General features: G+C 28.2%; 2 protein-coding genes across 2 annotated transcripts; one reads left to right on the top strand and one right to left on the bottom strand.

Moving 5' to 3' along the window:
• Positions 1 to 685: 685 nt before the first annotated feature.
• Positions 686 to 2,841, top strand: LOC108320501 (transcription factor bHLH18). The gene is made up of 4 exons (XM_017551933.2): positions 686 to 840; positions 914 to 1,384; positions 1,929 to 2,288; positions 2,424 to 2,841. Exons 1-4 carry the CDS (start codon positions 799 to 801, stop codon positions 2,520 to 2,522), a joined length of 972 nt encoding a protein of 323 aa, XP_017407422.1. The 5' UTR covers positions 686 to 798; the 3' UTR covers positions 2,523 to 2,841.
• A 6,873-nt stretch (positions 2,842 to 9,714) lies between these two features.
• Positions 9,715 to 11,695, bottom strand: LOC108320439 (transcription factor bHLH18). The gene is made up of 4 exons (XM_017551859.2): positions 11,621 to 11,695; positions 10,949 to 11,521; positions 10,235 to 10,618; positions 9,715 to 10,129 (listed from the first exon to the last, which is right to left on the bottom strand). The coding sequence occupies exons 1-4, from the start codon at positions 11,657 to 11,659 to the stop codon at positions 10,043 to 10,045; spliced, it is 1,083 nt and encodes a 360-aa protein (XP_017407348.2). The 5' UTR covers positions 11,660 to 11,695; the 3' UTR covers positions 9,715 to 10,042.
• Positions 11,696 to 17,608: the final 5,913 nt, after the last annotated feature.

The following is a 17,608-nucleotide window of genomic DNA, read 5'->3' as shown; positions in this document are numbered from 1 at the left end:
ACCCTAACCGGAAAAAAATGAAACTGTTTCCAAAATCTTAACTTTTAACAGTAATTTATAATGTACAAGTAATTTTTTCAACTAAAGAAATTCCTTTTTCAACTAAAAATAAAAGTAATTTAAAATACATAATTAAATAAAAAATTTACTTTATAAATCGCTTTTTTGTAAGATTATATTAAATTTAAAACTCATTCATTAATAAAAACTATTTAAAAGTAATTTTTTAATACATAATATTAAAGTTATAAGTTACAATGTTAGCTAAATTTGGTTTTGTCAAATATATTAATACATAATATAGGTTTTGTCAAACATATATTATTAATTTTAAATTAGATATTAATATACGTGATTATTCTAATCAAATATTTGACTACGTGTCGACATACGAGTGTGGAAATTAGAATGTTTAACACTGTTAACCACCTAAAGAATAAATTTTTAGTATTAAGTTAAATATTTATTAAAAATTTAAGTATAAAATATAGTTTAAACGTATTAATTTTAATATAAATAAACTCAGAGATGGTAAAGAAAAGGAGAGCTAACGTTGCGGAGATGTGAAAGTGGGCCTATATGACACTCTGGAGCGCACCACAGCGACCCATCATGAATGATCTCACATCTCAAGATCACTCATCCAACGCCTCACATTTAAAATGCATGAAAAACGAGTATCATCTTGTCGCATCCTTACCTATCTTATATTATATCTACGTTACACGTAGTTCTGCCACCACAACACCACCGCTTCTCCTTTTTCTTTTTATTATTATTTATTATTTCATCACTCCCATGAAGGAGGTTTCATGGCAGAATGATTGGCATCCTCAAACGGTAACTGCAACACCCACCGCCGTCAAATCTGGTTGATTTCTTATATTCAAAACTCATCGATCGTTTCGTGCAGGAAATGGATTGCCAGAACGAGTTCTTCTACGACTATGACCCTATCAACGATGACTGTGATGATTTCTTCACCGACATCATCCTCCAGCCGACACCGCCCACGCCGTTCTCCTCCGAGAGCGAAAGCGATCACTCTTTTCGCGCTTCCAACACCGTCCAAACCACTTCCTTCCTCCCCAGCGCCGCCGTTAACGCCGTCGCTTCCAAACGCTCCGCTCCCCGGACTTACATTCTCTCCTTCGATAGCTCAACGGTGGTACCCGCCACACCCGAACCCTCCGTCCCTTCTTCCCTTTTACCCGCTAAACGGGCCCTCCACACTCAAAGCCCAACAACCAGGCCCAATCAAGCATCTAAGAGAACCCGAACCTCTTCTCAGACCGTCGATCACATAATGGCCGAGAGAAAGAGGAGGCAAGAACTCACCGAGAGATTCATAGCACTCTCAGCCACCATTCCCGGCTTGAACAAGGTACTCCAATTCATCGGCTCAATCTTCTGTTCTCGAATCGAATACAACATAAATTGAAGCTTGAACTCATTTTATAACCTAAATCAACTTCATACTTCACTATGATTAATTATCGATTGGTATATATAAATATATATATATATGATCTTGTCAATCGTGAAAGGAAGATTCATTGTCCGGGTCACCGACCTTTGCTATCTTATATGATGTAAACTCGTTAATCTCTCACTAATTATTGTGCATAGGAATTGACCTAGAAAAATCTTATATTGGAAACACCCATCTTCTTATTTTCGTTGGATTAGGTAATGAAAAGAGATATAAAGTTAAAAGATGGCAACTTGATTTAAAAAAGGCTGCCAAATTTTCCGCATGATTAGAGTTTGTGTGTATCTGTATCCTACAAGAATCACTTTTAGGTCAGCACTGAGCGATAACACGTGGTGGAGTGATGAAAGCACAAGATTACAAAAGAAAAGTTAGAGTCATTATTAGAAGGAAAGAATAATGGAATTACTTATAGTTGTGAAATTGCCATTTATAGACGGACAAGGCTTCGGTGCTTCGAGCAGCGATCGATTATGTGAAACAACTCAAAGAAAAGGTAGATGAACTGGAGAAGCAAAACAGAAAGAGTGCAGCGGAGACAGTAATATTGGTGAATAAAACCGACTCAAATGGAAATGAAGATAGCACCAACTCCACTGAAACGAACTGCAGCATGCTTCCTGAGATGGAAGCGAGAGTGTTGGGGAAGGAGGTGCTCATTGAGATCCACTGTGAGAAAGAATATGGTGTTGAGCTAAAAATATTAGACCATCTTGAAAATCTTCATCTCTGCGTAACCGGTAGCAGTGTTTTGCCATTTGGGAATTCCGCTCTCTGCATTACCATCACAGCTCAGGTATCTTATTATGCCTTAATCATGTTTAATAATTCTATATTGACTAATCACTATGATATGATTCAATGAATCTATGGTTATTCTAAATTTGTAATGGTGTTAAATTTGTAACACTTTGGTGTTTGTTAAGTGCAGATGGATGAGGAGTATGAGATGACAGTGAATGATCTAGTGAAAAACCTGAGAGAAGTTCTATCAAAGTCTCATTTGGTAAGTTACAGTGATCCGTACTAGTGTATCAAACAAGGGGTTGTAGTGTGAAATTGGAAATTTTTTGTTTGTGGTGTTCATGATTTTGGTCGGCTTTCGTGTGGATTATATATCAATATGGCTTGGTTTGTCATGTATGATGTTGCTGTTTATAAAGACAGAAATAGAGAGAGAGAGAAAAAGGAGAGTGATATGTTGTTTTTCGGTGAAATATGCTGAAAGAGAAGCACATGTAACAAGATGTACGACAACTCCTTTTTGATGTATGTTTGTCAAGCAGAAAAATATGTAATTTTTAATATTTTTTATGGTAAAAATATCCATGGTTCAGCTCTATCATTAATTATCAGCTTTTATTTTAATAATTAAAAAGTAATAAATAATTGAGAATGATAGCATTAATAATAACAAAAATGTAGATGATAGAGGTTGCGCACGACAAATCATAAATGCTGAAGTTTACTTTGATGTTTCATCGTACGGTTTAATCGAAAGGTCCAAAACAGAGAGAAAATGGGTTCTAAATTGCACGAAGAATTGTCTTCCTTTTTTGTTCTTTGAATGGAGTGAACTTTTGGGGTTACTTTTTAAGTTTCACTTTAATGGACAAAGTGAAGAAAATGATTGCACTGAGATTATGTTTCAACTATTGTATCCACATAAATTCCATTATAATATAATTACTAATAACGTAAAGTTATTTTTTATTTGTTTTTTTTTTCATCCTTAATCCAGTGATACCGTGAATTTGTTTAATTAAAGGAAAATAAATAAAAAGTTTATAATAAATTTGATTGATGTGAAATATAAAAATATTAAAATTTATATGATTATATTATCAATTATTAAAATGTCTTTACTTATTTCAAAAAGATGAAGTATAAATTTAAAGAAAAATATATTATTTATGAAGTAATTAAATTTATAAAAGAAAATAATTTTTAAGTAAATTAAATAATATTTTAAAAACGAGGTTGGAATATTTTTTTAACTCTTACACTTAAAGATAAAATAGTATTTAAAATAGGATTTTAAAATAAAATTAAACTCGCTTTAAATAACTTGCAAGCATTAATAAGTTACAATTCTTTTTTTTTAATAAATTATGTGGAATCCATGGTATAAACAAATTGATATTTTATTCTTATTTTATTTATTTAAGTTAAAAATGTTGAGAATATATTCTTCACAAAATCATAATGTGGGAGACAAAACACTCTTGTCCAGATGGTTAATCAAGAGTTTCCTTTTTCTTCTTCTTCTATTATGGAATTTAATACTTTTTCATCATCATTTTCAAAGTTTGAAGTAATAGAACAAGTTTTACAATATACTTTTACCCATTTATTTTTAGGTGAGTTTAATCCATCATTTTTTTTAAACCATTCTATTAAAAATATTTATAAATTTTGATGATCGAATGTATGTATACAAGTCCTAGTCTTTTTGAGAAACTTTAAAAATTATATTGTAATGATATTAACTAATGGATCATATATTTATATCAATTAAATCTATAACATATTTATTAGATTATAAAATTTTTAGGAGGTTACAAATTAAACATGAGAAAAAATAGGAAACATATATAAATTTAATTTTCATTTCATTTTAAGAAATTTATTGTAATTCTTATTTGACATGCATAAACATGTACATGTTGGATTTTTTTTAAAAAAGTCATATTAAAACAATGAAAATGGAATAATATGAAATGTTTTTATATAATTAAATTTATTTGTGACGACAATTAAATATCCTGTTATATAATAACACCAATATAATAACTTCAAAAAAAGTCACTTCAGTGGACGGTGGAGCATATATAGGTGGCCTGTTTGACTAATGTGAATACTTTTTCTATAAATACATATAAAATAAAGAAGTTAAAATAATTGTTTTCCATAAATTAAAATTAACTTAAAAATTAAAATATTTTATATAACTTCTGTTTTAATTTCTTTAAATTCTAACTTTAAGTGATGTATAAGATCATTTTAACTTGTAAAGAATTTCCTTTTTTATTTTTTAATTAGAAGAACAACTCAAATTAACTATATTTTTTATGGGTTTGAGCCTAACCTTATCATAATTACTAAATCCAAGTCTAAATCTATTTTTTATTTAATTAATTTTAGAACTTACTATTTTTATAAATTAAAATAATTATTTACAAAATAATAAAAATTATTTATATTCATTTTTATAATTATGATAATAATGATCTTTTTATTTTTTTTTCAAAAAAAAACTCAAACACACACAAATAAATAAATATATATATATATATATATATATATATATATATATATATATATATATATATATATATATATATATATATATATATATATATATATATATATTTGATTTTTGATTGAAAGTGATAGATAGAGATATATATCCTTCAAGTCACAAGCTTTATAAATTTTTGGCCATATGTTTTTTCGGCAATTCATTTAATAAAAAATTTATCTCTTTTTTTGTCTGGTTCTCTTAAATCACAAAAATTGATAAATGAGCAACATATGATTTTTTTAATTAAATATTTAAAATACATGTCTATAAGAAAGAGTTGTATATTATTTTAGTTATAAACTGTTAGCTCTACAATCAGCCTCAAGGAGGCATAAAAAGTAAAAAGTAAATGGAACAATGATTAAAGTGTCAAGAAAATGTGACTTTGGTTATAATAAAAAAAAGAAAGAAAAAGAAAACAAAAGTGGTTTGAATTCATACATAATAAATATACCATATTTAATTATTATTATTATTATTATTAAGACATAAAATAAATTCGAACTATATTTCGTTATTCTAAACTATATTTCTTTTTCTATAGTAATAATAACAAATAATTACAACATGATAAACAAGATTGATATAATAAAAAATACTTCTTGTCTAATTCTATTTTTACTCTTTTTTTTTTCAACATACCATAGAAAAGTTAATTGAATACAATGTGGTGCTGCTTATAGAAAATTTGGCTCCGTGTTTATTTAATGTACTATTTTAGAACCAATTTAATTTAATTCAATTGAATGTAGATTCTTGCAATAGGACTAGTAAATAATTTATTTTTTAATCTAAGTTAGAATATTTTAATTTCGGATTACACAATTAATACAAAAGTGATTTATAAATTGTTTATACTGTGAATCAATTTTATAAATATGTCTTGTTTTTTTATAAAAATATCAATCAAGAATTAATCTATTTTTCAATAATTTGGATTTTTATTTCTTTAGAAGGTTTTGAATATTAAAATTAACTTTTTTTTTTATTGATACGAATGAAAATATTGAAGATGAAGGTAAAAAATAAAAGATGTCTGAGAAACTGGAAATGTAAATACAGCAAAATAAAACCAAGGATAAAGTAAAAATTAGTAAAAAAAAATCTATGATACCATATACCCAAATTACTATAATTATCATTATTGGAGTTGTCATCGTGTTCACAATGTTTTTAAAGTGTTACAATTTGTTATTTTTTTAACATAAATAACTTATTTAAAATTCACTTATTAATATGTTTTAATATACTAAATTTCGTTAATTTGTTTTCTAAATTTCCTCATTCATTTCCATTTATTCACACCATTCGAATTTTTCGATTCCTATAAGAGGGTGTAGCGAAAGAGAGGCAGAGGTTATTAAACATTTAAATAACTAAAGTTGTCTCGATATTTTTTTTCTCTTCGATAAAAAATAACACCTCAGTCATTTTTTAAAATAAATATTAACATTTTTTTTCTAATTAAGTTATTTTTCTAAATGTGTTAATGCTAATTAAAATTAAGGATTAACAAAATGGGGTCAAATATTGATGAAAGTGGACTCGTTCAAGAATTTTAAATGGTAAAGACATGATGAAGTTGGAGTAGTTTAAGTCTCCTAATTCGTTGTCAAATTTACCATTTTTTAAAATCTTTTATAGGATAATAATTAATTAGAAGTTATAATATTGGTGATTAAGGAATGTACTGTTATTTCGTATTATTATTTAAAATTGGTGTAATGACCAAAAATTATTCATATAATTTTAGTGTTGATAAAAACACAAAATCTAATATATAAATTAAACACTAAAATTACATTTAATTTAAATATATTATATTATTCCCTTTAAGATGCTCAATATGATTTGTTTAAATCATGGGTGATTTAAGCTTGGACTATTGTTGTTTGTTTGGATATATACGTGAATATGCCATAAGTTAGAGTATAGAATTTGTGTCTCTTTCTAGGTTAGGTTAAATAAAAGGCAGATACAAACAAACTTTTATCTGTGGTTGATAGAAGCAATTCTGCCTGCTACCAGGGCAATAGTTAGTATTTGGTGCATAGAAAAAAGACAAATATATAAAAAAAAAACATTTTTTGACTAAGAAAAAGTTAAGAACAATACAAATTTCATGTGTGTCCAAAGAAACATTATTGAGTTAAAAATGTAGAATCTTCAAGAAATGAACACGTGGAAAAATGGGTAAATTATATTTCAACTTTTTTAAATATTAATAATAAAAAGATATTTTCACTTCAATTTTTTAACAATATTTAATAAATTTTAAGACTAACTTAATCTCACAAAACCAGTTTATAAGATAAGGTTTGCACCCATTTATATATATAAATTGGTCTTATTTGTGGAACTTCCAATTGTTAAAATCCAAATCCTACGTTAGATAAAAAAAATAAGTAAAGGGGACAACATATAAAGGTAAACACTTGTTAAACTATTACATTACGGTTTTGAATAAAGATAAATGTATTTTCTCAATTTGTGTATTGTGTCAAAATATTATAAAAATACATGCATTAATATATATTTCTTTACTTTCGCTGGTTACAAACGGCCTGCGATGATTACCGAGAGTCATATCCTTCAATAATTATTATCAATAAAGGATTTATCGATGAATATATAGTCGTCGTTAGTCCGTCAATAATAAAGACATTATCGACAAATATTGATAGTTTTTGACGAATTATGGCCGTCGATAATATTTTTTTTTTGTAATAACAGAACTTTACGTATTATATATATATATATATATATATATAATGAAGTAAAATTGATAAAATTAATTAATGTGTATCCACATTATTTTGTCCCCACTGGATTTGAAGATCGCACAAGATGAGCTGGTTTGGGGTGAAAAAGATAATTTCACGAAGACAAAGGTTTAAATTCTGCAAATTATGTTTTATTGTTAGTGTCCTTCATGGGACAAAACCTGTATGGGGCCTCCATTTTTATTGCTTCAGATCTCGAAATCTCGTATGGAAAACGATGTAAGTTTATCACAAAATATATCATACAAAAGAAAATAACGTAATAAAAATTTTAAAATTAAATTACGAAATAAATAAAATAAGTGGCATATAATAGTACTTTTCTTTTAAAAGAACACTGATTGGATAAACTAATTTGACCTTATAAATATTAATAGTTTATATAAATGTTATTTTTTATAGTTCCGTAAATTCACTAAATTATATAAGTTATATAGATTTGGTGATTTAGAACAAGTTAAACTATTATAAGAGATGAAAAAAAGTATATAGTGAAAGAAAAATAAAATTATAAAACAAGATAATATTCGGGCAGATATAAAGATAAAGATATTCGAAAATTAGATATTATTTATATTCACATACATACTCAACTAATATGAAAATTACTAAATTTATATTCTACAGGGATGGATTTATTGCCATTCCTAAATTAAAAAAAAATTACTAAAAATATTTATTAATAATAATAATAATAATGAGACATAAGACAAATCAAATAAGAAAATGACATCTTTCTAATACCAAATTTTAAAGCATTGTATTCTTTTTATCTGTTGCTCAATCTTTTTACTTTTACACAATATTAAGAGTTAAATTCATATGCAAGAAAAAGTGACCTTATGGTCGCAAATATTTTTGTTTCTTTGTTATATATATATATATACATATATATATATATATATACATATATACATATATATACATACATATATATATATATATATATATATTTCAATAATTTTGTATATAAGTTGAAGTAACCAATTGTCTCGATTAAATATATTTTTTCTTGCTTATAACGAGAAGTATAATGTTTTTGTTAAATAATTATTTTAGTTGTGAAAATGTCTTTTTAAAAAAATTATGAATTGAGATTTAATTTTTTTTCATACTAAAATATTTCATTAATCATCAATTCATGTTATTATATTATTATCAAATAATTGTTTTAGTTTCAAAATTTTATTATTTTAAATCCAAAAGTGATATTTAACTTTTCTTTTCTAATGGTAATCCAAAAACAAAATGGAGAATGATAGAAAGTAATGAGAAATAAAATGAAACACAATAAATTGGGCCAAGTCCACATGGCTGCAGAAGATTTGGTTAGCATAGGAATGTCTATTCTATTGGGTTACATATTGTTCTCGCTTCCATCACCCTTTTAATTATTATCAAAATAATAATTGAAATATTCATACTCTAAATTTAGAAATATATTCAATCTAAAAATTAAACTTCATAATTATTTTAAGTACATAAATAATAACAAGAAATAAAGTAAACAAAAAATCTCAATCTATTCTAATTCACAATATTCATCCGACAATATACTTCTATTTTACATATATCTCAAACCAAACGAACTTGTTCTTTTTTTATCAACAATAAAAAATATACTAATATAAAACATTTGAGATGTTATAACCAATTTAAAAAACATCTTAAAAAAGAAAGTGATTTTTCTTCATGTATCTTTACACATTTAGATTATTTTTGAAATGTATAGATGAATATGTATATAGACTTTAACCATAACTATGATATTATAGTAAAGAGTGAATTTTTAAAATTAATTCAATCTCACAAAATTTATAAGATGAGGATTACACTCACTTTTATACTATAAATTAATTTTATTTTTAGTCGATGTAGTACTCGCAAGACTTAGATTCAACCGTAAATTTCATAATATTATTATAAACAGTTAAAATTAACTTAATTCACTTTTTAAGCAGTTATGCAAAATCTTCAAATTGGCATCCAATCATAGAGTCTTTCCCTCAGTCAACATGGAAATACATAGTTAATTATCATTCGAATTTTCAGTATTAAATCATACGAAATGTATGGATATTATATTAAATATAAAGCATGAAGTCAGTACATCGAGAGAAGAATGCGAGGGTGTTCTTTATTCCAAAAATAATCTGAGAGGACAATAAGTTCACCAAACTGAGACCAACAAACCTAGCTATCTTGCAAGTTGCAGCTAGATGATCTAATTCATACAAGAGAAAACGTAGCGATCGTCTATATAAATATGGTGTCATCTATATATATTTGAAAGTATCATGCATGAAATCATAATCATTGTATTCATCAAGCAGTAATAGACTCTCCCTCATGAATAACAAGACATAACCTAATTCCAGAATTTAGATCAAACCCACACAGAGAGCTAACAAGAAGAAGTTTGTGATCATCAGACTCCTTTGATCATTGATTCACTAGCATGGATCATTTTTGAACTTCAGATGACTGCAACAGAACCAGTCTCAGGTTTTTCACTAGATCATTCATTGTTGCGTTGAATTTTTCACCCATCTGCGGTAATTAAAGACATAGGCTTATAGCAGTTTGCAAAATCAATGCTCTCTAAATATGTCTAACCATAGTTGTTGGTGGATAAGAGACATGATGCTAATGTACCTGAGCAACAATGCTGATGTCAAGAGTGGAACTTCCAAATGGCATTACACTGTTGCTGGTTGTGGAGAGATCAAGATTATTAAGATAATCCAAAATTTTTATCAAAATGCCATGTTGTATCTTGCAGTGAATCCGGATCAGTACATCCTTTTTAAACACTCTTGCTTCCACTGTAGGGAGTGCTTCATTGGTTTTATAGCATTCATCAGATTTCGTTGCACCTGAGGTTGTGCCTTTATCAGTAGAAATAATGTTGGATCTCTGATGAACAAATGACACTGACTCTACCCTTGTCCTCTTACATTGTTCTTCTAGCTCTCTTACACGTTCTTTAAGTCGTTTCACATAAGTGATTGCTTCGCAAAGTATGGTGGCCTTGTCAATCTACACTCCATTGTTGAGATACAAATCAATTTTGGTTTTCATTCTTTCTATTTTTCAAACTATACGTAGAGAGATAGGTAGATACATAGATTTCTTCGTTTGCTTGGTATTGATCTACCTCATCAAATTTGTGAACTTCAAGTATTACATAGCATCACATAAAGTATAAACCTTCCATGCGAATGAAAGAAGAACAACTTAAAAAGAATCTCATTTTCTATAAATTTCTGGTATAATGCCTTCTGAACATTTGATTTGCAACAATTGTGTATAGAAAACTAAACTCAGTTATATGAAATGTTACTAAATTATGTGACATCACTCACTAACCTTCTTCAAACCAGGTATGGTGGCTGAAAGTGCAATGAATCTCTCTGTCAGTTCCCGTCTCCTTTTTCTCTCAGTCATTATATGGTCTAGTGTCTCTGCAGAACTTCTACCTTTTCTTGTTGCTGAGTTGGTCTTAGGTTCAATTTCATGTTTTTCTGAGACCCCTTTTGAGGGAAGACACGCGCCACCACTCCCTGCAACTGCATCCTCTTGGTACGGCTGTTTTCCATCGTAGGTTTGGCAGGTAGCCGCAACTACGGTGGAGTCATTGAAAGATAGAATGTACGCAGTTGGAGAAATGGCAGTGGCAGGTTTCTCTGGTGCAAGTTGTGATGAGAAGAGGAAATTATTGGAGCTGTTGGTCTTCATCACAAGGTTGCTGCTCTTGCTGCTTGTGAGGGCTGTGTAATCACTGCCACCGTAGGTTGATTTGCTTTGAACTTTGGGAGAGTGAGTTTCACTGTCAGAAGAGAAAGCTGGTCGATGCATGATCTCCTGAAAGATCTGATCCTCATCATCCAGTGACTCAATCTTGTTGTGGCTTTGGTTAAAGAAATCAAAATCTTGTATATCCTATGAAACAAAATGCGAAAATTCAATCACCAATCTTTACATAAAACTATGGAACATGATAAACATATGTTATGATGGTGTGTGAGTGGCCAGTGTTACCATATCAGAGAACCAATATTTTTGGCATGGCTCCCCCATTTGCAGTGAATGAACAGAAAAGAAAGCGGTTTTGAATTTGATTCTAGGGATTGAGAGGAGAATGGTGAATAATAAATGGGAATGAGAATGACAGAAAACAAAAACTCGTTGAACATGCAACTTTTATTTCCACCGTTAGATTTCCATCGATTTCACGCAATGTTCTTATCATTTGGAAATCATCACGAGCAAGGACCACATGGTGGGACAGTGATCCCTACCATCCTTTTTTGCAGCATACATATGCTACGGGTTCGTCTGTCTCACTTCTAACGATGGTGACGCTCTTACAGAAATAAAGCATTAAACCAGATAATTAGCAGATACATAATTCTGCAGGTTTGAGTAATTTTATTTTGAAATTTGCCAATCTTGTGAAAACCTTGTTTTCTCTTATAACACCCTTTTGTTGGTTCTTTTCTATCATACATATTTTCACAGTAGAAATGTTGAAAGCCACCACTGAATAACACAAAAGAAGAATATGTACTTATATATAAACCTGACCGGTTATTAACCATATTTATATACTGAGTTTTTTCTGTAAACACTGCTTTGAAAATCTGCTATTCTTTAACACACATCGTACATTCATGCCTTTTCTGCGAGACAATTCATACTATATAGCAGTTTCTTTTCTGTAATTTGTAGATACCTTTCACCTTTTACCCCTTTATGTTTTCTGAATATATAGTTACGGATTCAAAGGTTTTGAATTAAATTTTCTCAAGTATATAATACACATGCATGTACAATATCTCTACTTTTTCTGATTTTTTGACCCTGTGATTTCAAAATATCTATCACATCTTGAACTGTTTTCTGGGATTATTTGTCTTACATACAACTTGCTTCCATTTCCTTTCTATCTCTTTTTATATTTCATCGTCTTGTTTGTCAATTTCTCTCTTTTCTTTCATTCCTACACTACTGATATATTATTTTATTTTGCTCCCATTTCTATATTCTACTGCATAAGCTGTGTATCAGTCACTTTTGGAAGGTATATGCTGTTGTTCCGCGGTCAAAAATCACAAAATAATTCATTGTAAAAGTAACTTTTTGCTTAAACAGTACAATTAATGTCTGAACATAAAGCATAAAAGGCCGAATTTCTCGGACACCAAACAAAGCAATCAAGATGCAATCAACACCTTCTATGGGAGCAATAATGAACAATGATAAAGCCACTTCCTTTTTTTGTTTTATAAGTACCCAGATGAAAAAACAGTGAAATAGAATGAAAAAACAAAATAAAAAAACAAGTGAGAGATGTGGTGGTAATTAGTATTACTGTTAAACATTTTTCATTATTTAGGTTAATTAAATCTCAAATGATATGTAAATTAGACAAACTTTTGTTGTAATTGTTTGTTTATGTTTTAGTAAGAGATGATTCCTCTGTAATCTGCATAGTACCAGGAGAGAAAAAGAAGACATTGTTGGTCAAAATGAAAAAGGCATTATTCTTCATCTTATTATTATCGCTTCTGCATTGCATGTTCTCTGAAACATATCACCCCACAAGAATCAGCAACAAAAACTGTCATTTCATGTTGCAACTTCCAAGGTTTTGCCGTGCATGTATATATAAAGATAACACTTCCTCAATAATATATATATATATATATATATGACTCAGTATTAATAAATGCAATAAATAATAATTTTACTATAATAAATTGTAACAGATAACTCGTATATATTGACGTGAATATAAATTTAATTTAATTTTATAAAACTGATTTATAAAATAAAATTTAAATTTTTTGGAGTCTCATTCACTGTTCCCAAAGAGCATTACAATTCACACCTGTCCAATGAAAAAGTTACCAAAGCATCCAAATGTTGTCGTGTTCTTACGCTGGAGGAGGTTTGTCACGTCCTTTTTAACATTCGCATTTGTCTTCTACGGAACATGGTATAAATCCAAGCATCGATTCACGTAAATTCCTTATTCTTTATTCGCTAATTCTTCATTCTCTAATTCTTTATTCTTAGATGTTTTTTTACAACAAATTGTTGTTCTTGTCGGGTAACTGTAACTGTGGATTCAATGACGATTCAATGACAGTTCTTCAGCTATCATAATAAATATTCACCATTGTCCGTTCTGTGTCAAACTTTTACATTCATACTGTCTGTAAAAGAAAGTATTTTACCATTATACTATATTATATTATGTTATATCATGTGTATATAAATTCATATATTGTTTATATTTTTATATATTATATCAAAATGTTCTAAAACATTTGCGTTAATATATATTACCTAATCAACGATTTCATGTAATTCTTGGAAAAGGTATACCAAGAATGGATACAGAATAGCATGCTGAAAATTCACTTTTGTGTGCTGTGGACCAAAACCACTGCATGTGCTTCTCGTAATACCAGACTCGTTTATAAACGGATATTAAAAGACTCACGACCTACGAATAATATATATTTATGGATACCAACTATCCGTTGTAAATTTTATCCACAAATATTTGCAGACGCAAATTTTTTTGTCATCCCTATTCATACCAGTTTCTGAAAATTCATTACCAAAATTAACAAGGTTAAAAAACATAATTCATTCTATGATTTTCATTTCTACTATACTTTGTAGTATTATACGGTAAAAATTATCAAATATATGCATTAGAAATAATTTATTAAATTAAGACCTAAAAAATAATTTATTATAAGTTTTTTAGATTGTTTAAAACATTAAAAATATTTTAGTAATAGTAATTCAAAACGATGATGATGAGTATTAAAATGAATATGAGAATGGGAATAAATATTTGGTATCAATTTTAAAAACCGAATATTATCTCTATCCATACTTAATATACTTAATTAATATAAAAATTTTATATTATAACTAGAAGTTACAAACATTAAACATTTAACCGTGCGTTTATCATCTCTATTTACTACCGTATTTTTTAACGTGAAAAATAATATTTTGATACTCCTAAAAAATTGCAGTCATTTTACAACCCACTTTAATAATATACTAATGTATATTAAAAAATTAAATTAAAAGTTAAAAATCAAGAAGAAAATAATTAAAATCATATTATTTAAGTTGTGAAATAAATATTATTCTGTTTGGTCAGTGTCAAATTATGGCCACAGTTTAACAGTTTCATTGGAATATTTTATTTATTTTTATTTTATCTCCTAATTTTTTACAACTTATATGCTTTAATAATTTACTTTATGCACTTGTTCATTTTCTTTTACTTTCTTATTTAGAAAAGAATATTTATTTATAGAAAAACTTTTGTAAAAATTCAAGGATTTAAGAGATAGAAACGTGGGGAAGAATCTACATTAAAGGATGAATTGTCTCTAAAGAAAGTATATATATTTGTGTTCTTAAACATATTGATGGGCTTATGTTTGCTTTTATTTACGAAATTTATAAAAAATAATAATCATTAATTAAATTTTATTAAAGGAATATAATCATATTAGATTTAAGATTTTGGTAAACGTTCTTCTGTCATTATTTTATTTCTATGAAATGCAATATATTAATAAAAACATATGTTTATTTTATTGTCCCATTTTTGGACCATAAAACCACGTGGTCGCACTCCCTAAAACAAAAAGAACGAAAACAGCAACAACACAATAGGTTGGGCTTGGGCTTGGGTATGGGCTACCTTAAGGTGAAGGACAACCGGTCTATTTGTTTGGGTACTTTAATTGGAAATGACCCTTTCAGTTTGGGTCTACCAATAATACATACTTAACATATATAAATTACTTTTACACATTTAAGCAGTGAACTTAAGTTCAATATTTATCCATAGAAAATTAGTTTATAAGATAAAATTTATATCATAATTTTTTTATAATTAATTAATATAATATCTCTAAGCCTATAGGCATGTTTCTTTCAGCAGATCAAAATAATTTTATATTTAAATAAAGTTAATTTTTAGTATAGATAATAATTTTTTTTTATTTTATCGATTAGAGTATTTTTTTTAATTTATCAAATTATATCATTCATCAACTTTTATTTAAAATCTTTTCATCTCTTATTATATATTTTTTAATTCAAACAAACACACATTTTTTCCCACCTAAATTCATTTATTCAAATCCAAACACAGTCTAACTGTGATATGAAATTTTAAATTGCATTTAAAAGAAAATTAAACCTTAAAAGAATGATTTTCCAGTTTAAAAATCGTAAAAGAAATTCACAGTTTGAGTAAAACGAATTCAATTAATTACGGTTATTTGAGTAATATACAATATTGTTTTATTTCCATGAGTAGAGTTCAATAAATAAGTAAATTGGAGTTATTTATAATGAAATAAATGGCATTAAAAAGGAGAAAAGAGAAAAGAGAAGAAGATGGAACAGAGAAAAAGGTTAGATTATTTAGGCAAAAGGTGGGAATTCGCATAGAGGCATGAAAGTTGGAAGAAATTACACGAATTGGCATAGCACTCAAGTACGAAAATGATAAAGATATCATTGAAACACACTTTCTTTGTCTCTTCTTCTTCTTCTTGGGATTGTGTAAAACACTTTCTCTCTCTTTCTTTTGCAAAATCCGAACGCATTCTTACTCTTCACTCCATGCAATTGCAAGCAATGCCAAATCTCTTGGTCCAAACAATGACCACTCTGCACAACACCAAACACTTGGCGTGCTTCTTCAAAAACCCAACTTCACTTTCTCCAATTCCGCTCGCACACACGCCCATGCTCCATTCATCTACATTCTCTCCATTTCACACACAATGTTTACTCCTACTCTTTTAACTTTCTTAAAATTGCATGCATATTAATCCGTCTTATCTCTAAGACAATTGTTTGGATACAAACAAAATCTCATATCGGATAAAATATGAAATACACATGGGTTTATATACAAATAAGATATATCCCTTAGTAAGAGGTCTTTTGGAACAGTACCAAAAACAAATCCGTGAGGACTTAGTTCAAAGCAGACAATATCCATATAGGAGGTAGAAGAATCATTAAACCTACGCAACAACATTAACTCTCACAAATTTGTTTTTCTATCTTATATATATAAATTCATATCATTTCTTGTTTGATTGAACGAGACTTTTCCTAATACGTGTATAAAAAATATATTCGAAAATAAATTTTAAGTTATACTTAATCTTATAAAAGTTGTATTTGATTATATATTATAAATTGACTTTGATGCATAATGTCTTAAAACAATCAAAGAAAACCAGTTTAGTTTTGGAGGGAAGTAAGAAAAGAAGAGGCAGGGTCTGCATATTTGTGGGATCAGTTGAAAGATTGAAAGGAAGTGAAGAGAAAAGATGATGTATGAAATAAAAGACTATACTTTACTGTTTTGTTTGCAACTCATGTTATTATATGAAAGTGAGTATTGCCACTAGCAAAAGGGTTGCCTTGGGAAAGGTATAAAAAGTATGTGTTTGTGTTGATTCTTTTGCCTGGATTGTTGAGAAAGGCACATTTTTAAAGAGATTGACTTGTGATTTGAGATTGAACTAAGGAGAAATGAAGGTGAGAGAAAGAGTTTACCCAAAATTGCGAAACTCGGTGTTTGCACTGTGCAGATTGCATAGATCCAACCCAAGGAAAACAAAATCACTGTTCATCTATCAACAGCATAGTTCATCGCTTTGCATGCATTTGTTCATACCATTTTCAAGCTCGGTTTTCAAGTTTTCCCCACGTGAAGGGCATTTATGCAAAAACAAAAAGTGGAGAGGTTCAAATTTTAGAAGAGTGTTTCTGAACAAAGACTACCACTTTATATCTTGTTATAACTTTTGTATGTTATGTTGAAAGTTTTTTTTATGTTGAATGATCATATATAAGGTTAATTTAAAATATATAAGGGGTGTAAATTTTATTTTATAAGATAGTTGTGTGAGGTTGAGTCATATTTAAATTTATTTTTTAATATATTATTAGAATTAT

The sequence above is a fragment of the Vigna angularis genome, chromosome 9 (genome assembly GCF_016808095.1).
Source record: "Vigna angularis cultivar LongXiaoDou No.4 chromosome 9, ASM1680809v1, whole genome shotgun sequence".
Taxonomy (NCBI): Eukaryota; Viridiplantae; Streptophyta; class Magnoliopsida; order Fabales; family Fabaceae; genus Vigna; species Vigna angularis.
This window is presented reverse-complemented; position numbering and strand designations above follow the sequence as displayed.